General features: G+C 43.3%; 1 protein-coding gene across 4 annotated transcripts in view; it reads left to right on the top strand.

Moving 5' to 3' along the window:
* The window catches only part of stxbp6 (syntaxin binding protein 6 (amisyn)), a 369,474-nt gene that overhangs the window by 204,266 nt on the left and 148,938 nt on the right, over positions 1-16,270 (top strand). For all 4 annotated transcript variants that reach the window (XM_078406411.1, XM_078406409.1, XM_078406410.1 and 1 more), the window contains one exon: positions 9,491-9,684. In XM_078406411.1, coding sequence (XP_078262537.1) covers positions 9,528-9,684 — 157 coding nt within the window. In that variant the 5' untranslated portion in view covers positions 9,491-9,527. The remainder of the gene's footprint in view (positions 1-9,490; positions 9,685-16,270) is intronic.

Raw genomic sequence — 16,270 nt, 5'->3', positions numbered from 1 at the left:
CTAATTAAGTCAGATTCATAGGGAATTGGAAGGGGTTATGTTTGCTGCAGCATGCAAATTGAGGCTAGTGTGAAGTAGGATAACATTGAGGATAGTTCTTGATGATGGACAATTTGTAGCTGAAGGAAACCTATGGGTAGCACAACAGACTTGCTTAGCTTCAAATATTTGCTAGCAGTATTGAGGGAACATTCACATTGAAACTTTAATTCAGTAACAAAAAAACTCTTAATGTTAACTGATGTCTTGGAAACAAGGAAACATAGAAAATAGGTGCAGGAGTAGGCCATTCGGCCCTTTGAGCCAGCACCACCATTCAACATGATCATGGCTGATCTTCCAGAATCAGTACCCTGTTCCTGCTTTCTCCCCATATATCCCTTGATTCCATGAGTCCGAAGAGCTATATCTAACCCTTTCTTGAATACATCCAGTGAATGGGCCTCACTGCCTTCTGTTCAGATGATACGATGATACCTGGCCCCAGGAACAGGCCCTTCAGCTAACAATGTCTATGCCTAACATGATACCAAGATCAACCCTTATCTGCTTGCAACCCTTATCTGCTTGCACTTTGGGTCTAGTGATCATAATGCCATTAGTTTCAATATCATTATGGAGAAGGTCAAATCTGGACCAAGGGTTGAGATTTTGGATTGGAGAAAGGCTAATTTTGAGGAGATGAGAAAGGATTTAAAAGGAGTGAAATGGAAATTGTTGTTTTATGAAAAGGATATAATAGAGAAATGGAGGATATTTAAAGGTGAAATTTTGAGAGTACAGAGTCTTTATGTCCCTGTTCGGTGGAAAGGAAAGAATAATAATTTGAAAGAGCCGTGGTTTTCCAGGGAAATTGGACACTTGGTTCGGAAAAAGAGGGAGATATACAATAAATATAAGCGGCAGGGAGTAAATGAGGTTCTTGAGGAATATAAAGAATGTAAAAGGAATCTTAAAAAGGAAATTAGAAAAGCGAAAAAAAGATATGAGGCTGCTTTGGCAAGTAATGTAAAAGTAAACCCCAAGGGGTTCTACAGATATGTCAATAGCAAAAGGATAGTGAGGGATAAAATTGGTCCATTAGAGAGTCAGAGTGGACAGCTATGTGCTGAGCCGGAAGAAATGGGGGAGATATTAAACAATTTCTTTTCTTCGGTATTTACCGAGGAGAAGGATATTGAATTATGTGAGGTAAGCGAAACAAGTAGAGTAGTGATGGAAATTAGGATGATTAAAGAAGAGGAGGTACGGACACTTTTGAAGAATATAAAAGTGGATAAGTCTCCAGGTCCTGATAGGATATTCCCTAGGACATTGAGGGAAGTTAGTGCAGAAATAGCAGGGGCTATGACGGAAATATTTCAAACGTCATTAGAAACAGGGATGGTGCCGGAAGATTGGCGCATTGCGCATGTTGTGCCTTTGTTTAAAAAAGGTTCTAAAAGTAAACCTAGCAATTATAGACCTATTAGTTTGACGTCTGTGGTGGGAAAATTAATGGAAAAGATACTTAGGGACAATATATATAATTATTTGGATAATCAAGGCCTGATTAGAAACAGTCAACATGGATTTGTGCCTGGAAGGTCATGTTTGACTAATCTTCTTGAATTTTTTGAAGAGGTTACCAGGGAAATTGATAAGGGCAAGGCTGTGGATGTTGTCTATATGGACTTCAGTAAGGCATTTGACAAGGTTCCACATGGAAGGTTGATTAAGAAGGTTAAATCGTTGGGTATTAATAGTGAGGTTGCAAGATGGATTCAACAATGGCTGAATGGGAGATACCAGAGGGTAACGGTTGACAATTGTATGTCAGGTTGGAGGCCAGTGTCTAGTGGAGTGTCCCAAGGATCTGTGTTGGGTCCACTGTTGTTTGTCATTTACATTAATGATCTGGATGATGGTGTGGCAAATTGGATTAGTAAATATGCAGATGATACTAAGATAGGTGGAGTAGTTGATAGTGAGGTAGATTTTCAAAGTCTACAGAGAGACTTGGGCCTTTTGGAAGGGTGGGCTGAAAGATGGCAGATGGAGTTTAATGCTGATAAGTGTGAGGTGCTGCATTTTGGTAGGACAAATCAAAATAGGACGTACAGGGTAAATGGTAGGGAATTGAGGAATGCAGTGGAACAGAGGGATCTGGGAATAACTGTGCATTGTTCCCTGAAGGTGGAATCTCATGTGGATAGGGTGGTGAAGAAGGCGTTTGGTATGCTTGCCTTTATAAATCAGAGCATCGAGTATAGAAGTTGGGATGTAATGTTGAAATTGTACAGGGCATTGGTGAGGCCGAATCTGGAGTATGGTGTGCAGTTCTGGTCGCCAAATTATAGGAAGGATGTCGACAAAATGGAGAGGGTACAGAGGAGATTTACTAGAATGTTGCCTGGGTTTCAGCACTTAGGCTACAGAGAGAGGTTGAACAGGTTGGGTCTTTATTCTTTGGAGCGTAGAAGGTTGAGGGGGGACTTGATAGAGGTTTTTAAAATTATGAGAGGGACGGACAGAGTTGACGTGGGTAGGCTTTTCCCTTTGAGAGTGGGGAAGATTCCAACAAGGGGACAAAGCTTCAGAATTGAGGGACAAAGGTTTAGGGGTAACATGAGGGGGAACTTCTTTACTCAGAGGGTTGTGGCTGTATGGAATGGGCTTCCGGTGGAAGTGGTGGAGGCTGGCTCGATTTTATTATTTAAGAGAAAATTGGATAGGTATATGGATAGGAGGGGATTGGAGGGTTATGGTCTGAGTGCAGGTAGATGAGACTAGGTCAGGGAGAATGGTCGGCGTGGACTGGTAGGGCCGGGCAGGCCTGTTTCCATGCTGTAGTTGTTATATGTTATATATGTTATATGTTATAATCCATATCCCTCCATTCTGTGCCTATCCATGTACTTATCCAAATGTCTCTTAAATGCCACTATCGTATCTGCTTCCCCCACCACCTCTGGCAGTGCATTCCAAAAACGTTTAAATAAAACTTACCCCGCACATCTCCTTTAAACTTTGCCTCTCACACTTTAAAGCAATGGCCTCTAGCATTTGATATTTTCATCCTGGGAATTAGGTTTTGACTGTCTACCCTATCTATGCCTCCCATTTTATATACTGTCAGGGCTCACTGCAACCTCCAGTTGTTCCAGAGAAAACAATCCAAGTCTGTTCAATTTCTCCCTGTAGTTAATATCCTCTAGTCCAGCCATCATTCTGAAAAACCTCCTCTGCACCCTTCCCAAAGCCTCCACATCCTTCCCGTGATGGGGAGATCAAAACTGCATGCAATACTCCCAATGCGGCCTAACCAAAGTCTATAGAGCTACTTCATGAGTTCCGGACTCTTGTACTCAATGCCCCAACCAATGAAAACAAGCATACCACATGCCTTCTTAACCACTCTATCTACGTGTGTTGCCACTTTCAATTGACGTGGTCCCCAAAATCCCTCTACACATGTTAACTGACATGTTCCCTTTCCTCATGCATGTTTGGTCTTCCCTTCAAAGTTGTTATCAGCCTTTACTCAAATCATGTTGCTGAATTGCATTGCTTTGCTTTAAGGTCTTAGAGTACAGTCATTTCTTATAGAATAATGGAGTGCAGTATATTTTGTGCAGGTATACACTATTCCAACATGTAATTGAGGCAGCGCAGCATAGGTTCACGAGATTGATCCCTGGGATGGAGGAACTGTTGTATGAGGAAAGATTGAAAAGACTAGGCTTGTATTCACTGGAGTTTAGAAGGATGAGAGGGGATCTTATAGACATATAAAATTATAAAAGGACTGGACAAGCTAGATGCAGGAAAAAATGTTCCCAATGTTGGTGGAGTCCAGAACCAGGGGCCACAGTCTTAGAATAAAGGGGAGGCCATTTAAAACTGAGGTGAGAAGGAACTTTTTCACCCAGAGTTGTGAATTTGTGGAATTCTCTGCCACAGAGGGCAGTGGAGGCCAAATCACTGGATGAATTTAAGAGAGAGTTAGATAGAGCTCTTGGGGCTAGTGGAATCAAGGGATATGGGGAGAAGGCAGGCTCGGGTTACTGATTGTGGATGATCAGCCATAATCACAATGAATGGCGGTGCTGGCTCGAAGGGCGAAATGGCCTCCTCCTGCACCTATTTTCTATATTTTTAAGTTCCTGTTGGTGATAACAGTTCAACAGAGCTTTATTTGTCATTCGGTACCAAGGTACCGAACGAAACTACATAGCAGTCATACAAAAAAGAACACAAGAGACATAACCCCAACACAAACGTCCATCACAGTGACTCCAAACACCCCCTCACTGTGATGGAGGCAACAAAACTTCCACTCTCTTCCCCACGCCCACGGACAGACAGCTCGTCCCCGACCGACCCGCACAGTCCCCGCAAGGGGGTGGAAGTCCCCGCGGCCGAGTTGCACCGGGCGCTAAAACGTCTCGCGGCCGAGCCGGGCGATGGAAGGCCCCGCAACCGAGCCTTGCGCAGCTAAGTCCCACGGCCGAGCCGCACCGGGCGATGTTAAGTCCAGCGGCCGAGCCGCACCAGCGATGAAAAGTCCCGCGGCCGAGCCGCACCAGCGATGTAAAGCCCCGCGGCCGAGCCGCACCGGGCGATGTTAAGTCCCGCGGCCGAGCCGCACCAGCGATGAAAAGTCCCGCTGCTGAGCTGCACCGGGCGATGTTAAGCCCCGCGGCCGAGCCGCACCGGGCGATGTTAAGCCCCGCGGCCGAGCCGCACCGGGCACTGTTAAGTCCAGCGGCCGAGCCGCACCAGCGATGTAAAGTCCTGCGGCCGAGCCGCACCGGGCACTATTAAGTCCAGCGGCCGAGCCGCACCGGACGATGTTAGGCCCCGCGGCCGAGCCGCACCCCGCTCCGTGAGGAAGAGACCTAAAAGAGAAAGGTTTCCCCCACCCCCCCCGCCACCCCCCCACCCACACCACCCACACCACCACCCCCCACACCACCACCCCCCACACATACACAACCAAAAAAAAAAAAAAACCATCCCAACAAAAAAAAAAGGAAAAAAGACGAACAGACTGCTAGCGAGCCGCAGCCGTTAGGCGCCGCCACTTCCGCTTCATTAGTGGATCATTAGCTGATTTTCCCCAGATGACATCAAGGGTCGATTCTTGCATTTTCTTGCAATTTACAGACTATTTTTAGAATTGTGGAAACTTTGGGCAAAGGGTAAAGTAACTCGTTGCTTTTATTTCCGCTAGTCATTCTATTAGCCAGAGGAGGAGTTTGCAAAAGCACTGGAAAATAGTTTTCTGGCAGTGTCATTAACCTTTGTACTAGCTAAGTCAGAATTAGATCAATTATTTTAAATGTAGAAACAAGGAACTGCAGATGCTGGTTTACAAAGAAAGAGACAAAGTCCTGGAGTAACCCAGCAGGTCAGGCAGCATCCCTGGAGAATATGCATACGTGCCGTTTTTGGTTGGAACCCTTCAGACTGATAAGGGGGGTGGGGGGGAGAAAAATAACGATTTGATTCAGGACCTTCAGACTGAATTTAGGGGGGCAGCTTCAGATTGATTGTAGGGGGAGGGGGTGGGGGGCAATTTGAAGAAAGGTCCCGACCCGCAACATTACTTATCCATGTTCTCCAGAGACTCTGCATGACCTGCTGACTTACTCCAGCACCTCCATTTTTTTTGATGTTGTGCCTGTCATCATTGCTCTTTGCGGTTTTAAATTAACCTGAACCACTCAGCATCTGGCCAGACATTGTTTTCAGTTAATCTGATAACTCTCTGCTGATGATCTATATATTTTGAAACTCCTTTCTCTATTTGATTAATTGGGTCCTTTTATTTATATATATATATATATATATATACATGATCCATTTCAAATAAAAAAAAGTCAAATTTATTTATTTGTCACATACACATACACGATGTGCAGTGAAATGAAAGTGGCAATGCCTGCGGGTTGTGCACAAAAAGAATTACAGTTACAGCATATAAATAAAGTTAATAAGTTACTATTAGTGTCGACAAAAATTTAGTCTCTGGGGTTATAAAAGTTGACAGTCCTAATGGCCTGTGGGAAGAAGCTCCGTCTCATCCTCTCCATTTTCACAGCGTGACAGCGGAGGCATTTGCCTGATCGTAGCATCTGGAACAGTCCGTTACTGGGGTGGCAGGGGTCCCTCATGATCTTACTTGCTCTGGATCTGCACCTCCTGATGTATAGGTTCTGCAGGGGGATGAGTGTAGTTCCCATGGTGCGTTCTGCCGAACGCACTACTCTCTGCAGGGCCATCCTGTCCTGGGCAGAGCTGTTCCCAAACCAGACTGTAATGTTGCCGGACAGGATGCTCTCTACAGCCCCAGAGTAGAAGCAATGAAGGATCTTCAGAGACACTCTGAATTTCCTCAGTTGTCTAAGGTGGTAAAGGCGCTGCTTAGCCTTACCCACCAGTGCGGCAATGTGCGTTGCCCACGTCAGATCCTCTGTGATGCGGACTCCCAAGTATTTAAAACTGCTCACCCTATCCACAATCGACCCATTTATCTCCAGTGGCGTGTACGTCCTTGGATTTGGGCCCCTTCTAGGTTTTGAAAAAGGATTAATTTTGTTGAGGGCACTTCAAATAGTCATACAATGAGCAGATGAAGCTCAGTCAAGTTCCTCATTCAAAACGCAGCATAATGTGCATCAGCAATGATAGATTGCCAGGTTGTGGCTTGGAGCCTGATCCATGACCACCTGACTTGGCTCAGTGGCCACACCTTTGTTTCCAAGGCTTAAATTACATATGTTCTTTGGACAGTCGTTGCAAGATTCAACATGTTACTAAAAATATTGGTAAATACTGGTAAATATTGGGCAAAGTCACATTACTGATTTCCTGGAATGTATTTTTTAGACCAATATGTAGAAGAACCGACTAGAGGGCAGGCCGTCTTAGAGTAGGTATTGTGTAATGAGGAAGGATTAGTTAGCAATCTTGTTGTGAAAAGCCCCTTGGGCAACAGTGACCATAATATGGTGGAATTCTGCATTCGGATGGAGAGTGACACGGTTAATTCAGAGACTAGGGTCCTGAACTTAAAGGAGACTTTGAAGGTATGAGATGGAAATTGGCTAGGATAGACTGGCAACTTATACTTAAAGGGTTGACGGTGGAGATGCAGTGGCAAATATTTAAAGACTGCATGGATGAATTCAAAAAATTGTTCATCCCTCTCTGGCGAAAAAATGAAACGGGGAAGGCGGCTCAACCGTGGCTAACGAGGGAAATCAAGGATACTGTTAAATCCAAGGAAGGGGCATATAAATTGGCCAGAGGAAGCAGCAAACCGGAGAACTGGGAGAAATTTAGAACTCAACAGAGGAGGACAAAGGGATTAATTAAGGGGGGGGGGGGAAGAGCACGAAAGAAACCTTGTGGGGAATATAAAAACTGACTAAAAGCTTCTTTAGATATGCAAAAAGGAAAAGATTAATGAAGACAAATGTAGGTTCCTTACAGTCAGAGACAGGTGAGTTTATAATGGGGAAACAAGGAAATGGCAGACAGTTAAACAAGTACTTTGTTTGCATCTTCCTTAGGGAAGACAGAACCAATCTCCCAGAAATACTAGGGGACCGAGGATCTAGTGGGAGGGAGGAACTGGAAGGAATCCACATTAATCAGGAAAGGGTGTTAGGTAAACTGTTGGGACTGAAGGCAGATAAATCCCCGTGGCCTGATGGTGTGCATCCCAAAGTACTCGAGGAGGTGGGCCTAGAAATTGTGGATGCATTGGTGATCATTTTTCAATGTTCTCTCGATTTTGGCTACTCTCCTGTCCACAGGAACTGATCCAATATAACCCCACTTTTTAAGAAAGGAGGGAGAGAGAAAATGGGGAATTATAGACCAGTTAGACTTACATCGGTAGTGGGGATGTTAAAGATGTTATAGCAGAGCATTTGGAAAGCAGAGACAGGATCGGTCAAAGTCAGCATGGATTTATGAAGGGGAAATCATGCTTGACTAATATTCTGGAATTTTTTGAGGATGTAACAAGTAAAATGGAAAAGGGAGAGCCAGTGGATGTTGTGTATCTGGACTTACAAAAAGCCTTTGACAAGGTCCAACACAAGAGATTAGTAAGTAAAATTAGAAGACATGGTATTGGGGGTAGGGTACTGACATGGATAGAGAACTGATTGGCAGACAAGGAAGCAAAGGGTAGGAATTAACGGGTCCTTTTCAGAATGGCAGGCAGTGACTAGTGGGGTGCCGCAAGGCTTGGTACTGGGACCCCAGTTATTTACCATATATATATATTAACGATTAGATGAGGGAATTATATATATCACCTCCAAGTTTGCGGATCACACAAAGCTGGATGGCAGTGTAAGCTGCGAGGAGGATGCTATGAGGCTGCAGGGAGACGGATAGGTTGGGTGAGTGGGCAGATGCTTGGCAGATGCAGTATAATGTAGATAAATGTGAGGTCATCCACTTTGGTGGCAAAAACAGGAAGGCAGATTATTATCTGAATGGTGTCAAATTAGGAAAGGGGAGGTGCAACAATTCTTGGGTGTGCTTGCAATCAGTCACTGAAAGTAAGCATGCAGGCTTCATTACGAGAAGATTTGAGTTAGGAGGTCATACTGCGGTTGTACAGGGCTCTGGTGAGATCGCACCCGGACTATTGTGTGCAATTTTGGTCTTCTAATTGGAGGAAGGCCATTATTGCTATTGAGGAAGTACAGTGTTGGTTCACAAGGTTACTTCCTGGGATGGCGGGACTGACATATGATGAAAGTATGGGTCGCCTGGCCTTGTATTCACTGGAATTTAAAAGGATGAGAGGAAATATTATAGAAACATAAAATTCTTAAAGGATTGGACAGGCTGGATGCAGGAAAAATGTTCCCAATGTTCGGGGAGTCCAGTACCAGGGGTCGCAGTTTAAGAATAAGGGGTAGACCATTAGGACTGAGATAAGGAAAAACTTTTTTACCCAGAGTGTTGTAAATCTGTGGAATTCTCTGCCACAGAAGGCAGTGGAGGCCAATTCACTCGATGTTTTCATGAGGGGGTTAGATTTAGGTCTTAGCGCTAATGGAATCAAGGGTTTATGGGGGGAAAAGCAGGAACCGGGTACTGATTTTAGATGATCGGCCATTATCGTATTGAATGGCAGTGCTGGCTCGAAGGGCCGAATGGCCTACTGCACCTATTTTTCTATGTTTCTATGTTCGTTGTGTACATTGTGTTCTCAGACTCTGATGTATTAAATTGGAGCCTGTTGCTCATTAGTTATCTTTCCAGAGTTTCTGAACTATGTACTTGAAGTATTTTTGATTCCCTGATATCAAGAGTTTTTTTGTTAAAAGTTCCATACAGTCTGTACTGAATAGGTTTGATTTTCTAAAACAAATTGAAAAGGTTCCAGTTTGTGCAAAAGGTGAGTTCATTTTTTAAAAAAGATTTTGGCTAGATTATTGTAATTACAGAGAACTTAATTATATTATTTTTCCTATAGATTCCAATAAGTAAGCTGCTTTCCCTTCTCCCCATCCATGATGAGTGCCAAATCTACTATCAGCAAGGAGATTTTTGTTCCACACGATGAGAGAATGCTTGCGGCCGTCCAGGTCAAACGAAGAACCAAAAAAAAGATTCCATTTCTAGCAACAGGAGGTCAGGGGGAATACTTGACCTACATCTGTTTGTCAGGTAAAGTTAATGCGACAGTTGTTTTTTTCCTTCATTGACTTAATTAAAAGCCATCATCTGCTGGAAGAGATGAAGTTGTAATTTTAAAAATAAAACGAGACGGGCAAATCTCCACCTTCAATTTGGAAGAAAATAAAAGGTGGCTGAATTGGAGTTGTTATACCGTACAGTCGATTTGAAACGCTTTAAGAACACATATTAAGAGAATTAGTACCCATTCATGGAATGAAGGTTTTGCAGTTGCAAAACGACTTAAGTCAAGTCAAGTCAAGTCAATTTTATTTGTATAGCACATTTAAAAACAACCCACGTTGACCAAAGTGCTGTACATCTGATTAGGTACTAAGGAAAAAAATGAAACATACAGTAGCACGCAAACAGTTCACAGCGCCTCCTCAATGAGCCTCAAACGCTAGGGAGTAGAAATAGGTTTTGAGCCTGGACTTAAAGGAGTCGATGGAGGGGGCAGTTCTGATGGGGAGAAGGATGCTGTTCCACAGTCTAGGAGCTGCAACCGCAAAAGCGCGGTCACCCCTGAGCTTAAGCCTAGACCGCGGGATAGTGAGTAGCCCCAAGTCGGCCCACCTGAGGGACCTGGAGTTAGAGAGGGGGGTTAGAAGCTTTTTGATGTAGGGGGGGGAATGTCCATTTAGGGCTTTATACGTGAATAGGAGGAGCTTGAAGTTGATTCTGTACCGTACAGGGAGCCAGTGGAGAGAGGCCAGAATCGGGGTGATGTGGTCCCTTTTACGGGTACCCGTCAGGAGTCTCGCTGCGGCGTTTTGGACCAGTTGCAGGCGGGACAGGGAAGATTGGCTGATACCAGTGTATAGGGAGTTGCAGTAGTCTAGGCGGGAGGAAATGAAAGGGTGAATGATTTTTTCTGTGTCGTCGAATTGGAGGAAAGGTTTGATTTTAGCTATGGTTCGAAGTTGGAAGAAGCTGGCTTTTACCACAGCGTTGACTTGCTTATCAAATTTTAATGCAGAGTCAAATATCATGCCGAGGTTTTTGACATGCGGTTTGACTAGGCAGGATAGACTTCCAAGACTGCCTGTTATCGATTTGATGGAGTCGGGGGGGCCGAATAGGATGACCTCAGACTTGCTCTCATTTAATTGGAGGAAGTTCTGTGCCATCCAACATTTTATGTCCTCAAGGCAGTGTAAGAGGCTGTTTAAATTTGACTGGTTGTTGGGTTTCAGGGGAAGATGTTGTGCCACCATGCACTTGACTAAATTTGGGCTCAATTTAAGTTTGTGCAGGGGTGGAGGATTTGTTGTGTTCCTTTCTTGTGTGCCATCTAATGACCAGCATGATACCATCTAATGACCAGCATGATATCTGTGTTAATTAGGACATGCTTCATAATGCAGGACAATGATAAAAGGGCTGGAAAAACCATGTCGTAGTGCTGTGATATAGGGTTATCAACTCAGACTGCAAGCTCAAATTTTGATGAGAAAAATGAATAAATAAAGTAAACTTGTGAGCTGTCATAAAGTGATTTCACTAAGGTTTGTTATTACTATGATAAAAAATGGTTAATGTCCTTTCTGTGGGAATCTGTGTTCACACCAAATCATCAATAGGGCCCAATCTAACCATGGATATTTACTGCAGTCCGACAGTGATTGCCTTTGAATAACCTTATGCCATAAATGGAACATTGTTTAAATCTAGATGCATAAAATATTAGGATGGGGATTGATATTCTTTCCTGCTCTATTTTTAAACTAATGGATCATTATTGACAACACGTGTGGAACCTTTTGACAGTTTGTATCCTCTGAAGGGTAATATAAAGAGATAACATAGAAGAGGCACGAATTGTGAAGCCAGAGGAAGGTGGAAAGGGATGGGGGAGGAGATATGGAGAAAAAAGGTGCACATCCAGGTGGGGCATAGGGAAGCGAGGGGGATAAAAAAAGGGAGGAGTTCGTTTGTAGATTATTTGGCTAATGAATATTGAATTCTCCATTTTAGGTAATTAACCTACAAACCACACCCCTCCTCCCTCCCCCCTCCTCTTTGTGTACTACATGAATAGACACCCATTTCTCCCTTAACCCTTAGCCCCCATTCCCTACCACCCAAATTCCTTCCTCTGGCTTCACAATTCACGCCTCCTCTCTCCTTATCTCACACGTTTTCTATTTTCATCTTTGGCTCTTGCCCAATCATCTGCAAATCAAAATCCCCCTCACGTGTATCCACCTATCACTTGTCAAACTTTGTCCTTCCCCCCTTCTCTCTTCCAGCTTTCTCCCCCCTTCTGAAGAAGGTCCTGATCCGATACGTCACCTATCTATGTTTTCCAGAGATGCTGCCTGACCCGCTGAGTTACCCCAGCCCTTTGTAAACCAGCATTTGCAGTTCCTTGTGTCTACATCTCAAGTTTCAAATCCATTTCACCCTTTTATTCTGTCAGACTATTGGCTTCTCCCTAATCTTCATTCCTCTGGAGGGAACAAATCCAGTTGTTCAGGTTTCTCCATTTTTCTAGGTATTCCAGGGAACCATTACATCAAACATTGTAGTCTGTCTGCCAAAGCTTGCTGGAACTCCACTTGCTAGGTCCCTTGAAATCAGAGACAGGTGAATTTATAATGGGAAACAAATTAAGTTAAGCGAGTATTTTGTTTCTGTCTTCTTTAGTGAAGACGGAACCAATCTCCCAGAAATACTAGGGGACCGAGGATCTAGTGGGAGGGAGGAACTGAAGGGTATTCACATTAGTCAGGAAATGGTGTTGGGTAAACGGGTGTAACTGAAGGCAGATAAATCCTTGGGGCCTGATGGTCTGCATCCCAGAGTACTCAAGGAGATGGCCCTAGAAATCGTGGATGCATTGGGGATCATTTTCCAATGTACTCGCCTCTGGATCAGTTCCTGTGGACTGAGTGTAGCCAATGTAACCCCACTTTTTAAGAAAGGAGGGAGAGAGAAAACGGCGAATTATAGACCAGTTAGCCATGCATCAGTAGTGGGGAAGATGCTTGAGTCGATTGTTAAAGATGTAACAGCAGCGCATTTGGAAAGCAGTGACAGGATCGGTCAAAGTCAGCATGGATTTATGAAGGGGAAATTATGCTTGACTAATTTTCTGGAATTATTTGAGGATGTAACAAGTAGAATGGATAAGGGAGAGCCAGTGGATGTGGTGTATCTGGACTGTCAAAAAGCCTTTGACAAGGTATCATACTAGAAATTAGTAAGTAAAAATAGAGCACATGGTATTGTGGGTAGGGTATTGACATGGATAGAGAACTGGTTGGCAGACAGGAAGCAAAGAGTAAGAATTAATGGGTCCTTTTCAGAATAGCAGGCATTGACTAGTGGGGTGCCGCAAGGCTCGGTGCTGTGACTCCAGTTATTTACTATATATATTAACGATTTAGACGAGGGAATTAAATGTGACATCTCCAAGTTTGCGGATGACACAAAGCTGGGTGGCAGTGTGAGCTGCGAGAAGGATGCTATGAGGCTGCAGGGTGACTTGGATAGGTTGGGTGAGTGGGCAGATGCAGTATAATGTGGATAAATGTGAGGTTATCCACTTTGGTGGCAAGAACAGGAAGGCAGATTATTATCTGAATGGTGTCAGATTTGGAAAAAGGGAGGTGCAACGAGACCTGGGTGTGCTTGTACATCAGTCACTGAAAGTAAGCATGCAAGTACAGCAGGTAGTGAAGAAAGTGAAGTTGAAGTTGAAGTGAAGTTCATTGCGAGAGGATTTGAGCTCAGGAACAAGGAGGTCGTACTGCAGTTGTACAGGGCCCTGGTGAGACTGATCCTGGAGTATTGTATGCAGTTTTGGTCTCCTAATTGGAGGGAGGACATTATTGCTATTGAGGGAGTGCAGCGTAGGTTCACCAGGTTAATTCCCGGGACGGTGGGACTGACATATGATGAAAGAATGGGTCGACTGGGCTTGTATTCACTGGAATTTAGGTTGAGAAGGGATCTTATAGAAACATATAAAATTCTTAAAGGATTGGACAGGCTAGATGCAAGAAAGATGTTCCTGATATTGGGGGATTCCAGAATCAGGGGCCACAGTTTAAGAACAAGGGGTAGGCCATTTATACTGAGATGAGGAAAAACATTTTCATCCAGAGAGTTGTGCATCTGTGGAATTCTCTGCCACAGAAGGCAGTGGAGGTCAATTCACTGGATGTTTTCAAGAGAGAGTTAGATTTAGCTCTTAGGGCTAAAGGAATCCAGGGCTACAGGGAAAAAGCAGGAATGGGGTATTGATTTTAGATGATCAGCCATGATCATATTGAATGACAGTGCTGGCTCGAAGGGCCGAATGGCCTACTCCTGCTATTTTGCTATGTTTCTAACCATTCTCACTCCCCGTCCCATTCTCATGCCGACTTTCTATCTTGGGCTGCTGCCATTGTCAGAATGAGGCCATATGCATACCAGAAGAGCTGCAGCTCATATTCCACTTGGGTAGTCTACAACCCAACGGTATAAACATTGAATTCTCCAATTTGTTCATTCAACCTTCAGCGATAGTCAAGGGCATTTCTTTAATTATGATGTCTAATTCTTTGCACTTCTGAATAGTCTATTGTTCAACCCTCGAACATTGTACCAGTTGGTGCATTTTCTCATTTTTTGTTGAATTTCACCTATTTTGTGCACTCTATTTCACGTGTCTCAGCCCCCTTATTCTTTTCTTATCTAACTCAGTGTCCAGCGTTTGGTGTCACCTACATATTTTTTAATTGTGGGCTGTATCCTGAAATGCAAGTTTATTAATGTGTATAGGTGGCACCAGTGCTTCAAGTATTCACACATGGGCCTTGTCATTTATCTTTCATCCTTGTGTTGGGGGGAGAATAATGTTTTTGATCTTTTGCATAATTTAAATTGCAGCAGTGTGAGGAGCTGTGCAGTACTAAACAATGGTAATCTTTGTTCCTCCATCTTTGTTCCTCCATCAGCTACCTTGGCCCTCTCGAATTACTTTATTGAACCTCTAAATCTCTTCCTTAATTAAAGGTATTCCTGAAAATCTGTCTTTTGTATATTCTCTTTGTCGACTGACCTAATGTCTCTGAAGCTCGCTGTGAATTTTTGTTTGGTAGCATCCTGTGGTGTTTCTCCTAATATGCATGCATATTTTACCATTTGACATCTGTTGCTATCCTGTTCTTTTATTCACAACTGTCCCTGGTTTTGTATTGTTTCCAAGTTATGAATGTATATCATAAAGGGGAGTGATGCTAATAAGACCCTGGTGAATACCACATAACTCAATTTCAAAATCAATGATTCACCTCTATTCTGTGGCTTAACCAATCTTGTATTGATTCTGTCACAGTCCTTTTTATCCTTTGGCTATAATGTTGCTAGTAAATGTATTATGTGATGCTTTAGAAAGCCCAAATCCACATTAACCAAATAAACTTTATAAATCCTCTCCACTATTTCCTGAAAATAATGCAACCAAGGTAGCCAAATGGATTTGCATTTGTCAAATCCAAATGCCAGTTATAGAGTCAGAGTTGTACAGGCTCTTTGGCCTACTCTGTCCATGCTGATCAAGTTGCCCAATCAAACTTGTCCCACTTCTCTGTTCCTGGCCCTGTACGTCTTTGGAATGTGGGAGGAAACCAGAGCTCCCGGAGAAATCCCACACAGTTTCGAGGAGAATGTTTGACTGTAATGGCACTCTCTACCACCTGGGAAATATTACAATAATCACACAATCTTTATACATTGGACAACCATTCTGTTCCTGCTCTAAAGCTTTCCTAACCATGTACCTGTCCAAGTCTCTTTTAAACGCCGTAATTATATCCGCCTCCACTTCCTCTGGCAGCTCGTTTGATGTGCACCCCACCCTGTGTATAATTTATGTGTAATTTATGTTTGATGTGTTGTCTGAGTCTATGTGCCTGCAGCAAGCAAGATTTTCATTGCAGCTCTGCCTCGCCATACTTGTGCAAATGACAATAAATGTGCCTTGACTCTTCAGCAATCATTTTCTATTTATGTTTATAAATTGTTAGGTTGGTTGCTTATCTGTCATTATCTGTTGTCTTTGTTGCTCCAAGTCCTATGTTTAGATCTCCCCTGTCCTATTTACTTTAAACTTGGGTTTTAGCTATTATTACCCATGTTGTCAAAAACCTGTTCTTTGTTTCTTTACTTGTCTCATTTTATCATCTATCTTTCAGTCATGCAGGAGCTTATGCCATCCTTATCCTTCTGTATGAATTTATCTACCCTGTGTTTGAACCATTTTCTTTTATCATGGCCTCATTTGTTCAATTTTTGTTTTGCTCACCAATAAACCAAAACTCTTTCAGTAATGTATTATTGCACCTAATTGTACCTCAGCATTTTTTCAATTGTGCTGAACTTACTGATAACACCACTCCCTATTTTCAATTCCTGAGCCATACCCTCTATTTTCACAAGATCAGCCATGATCACATTGAATGGTGGTGCTGGCTCGAAGGGCCGAATGGCCTACTCCTGCACCTATTGTCTATTGTCTATCTCCTCTGAGGCCATTCCAACCACCATATCAATCCTATACTCCTTGCACTGTTACATAAACTTT

Source organism: Rhinoraja longicauda, chromosome 10, assembly GCF_053455715.1.
Source record: "Rhinoraja longicauda isolate Sanriku21f chromosome 10, sRhiLon1.1, whole genome shotgun sequence".
NCBI lineage: Eukaryota > Metazoa > Chordata > Chondrichthyes > Rajiformes > Arhynchobatidae > Rhinoraja > Rhinoraja longicauda.
This window is presented reverse-complemented; position numbering and strand designations above follow the sequence as displayed.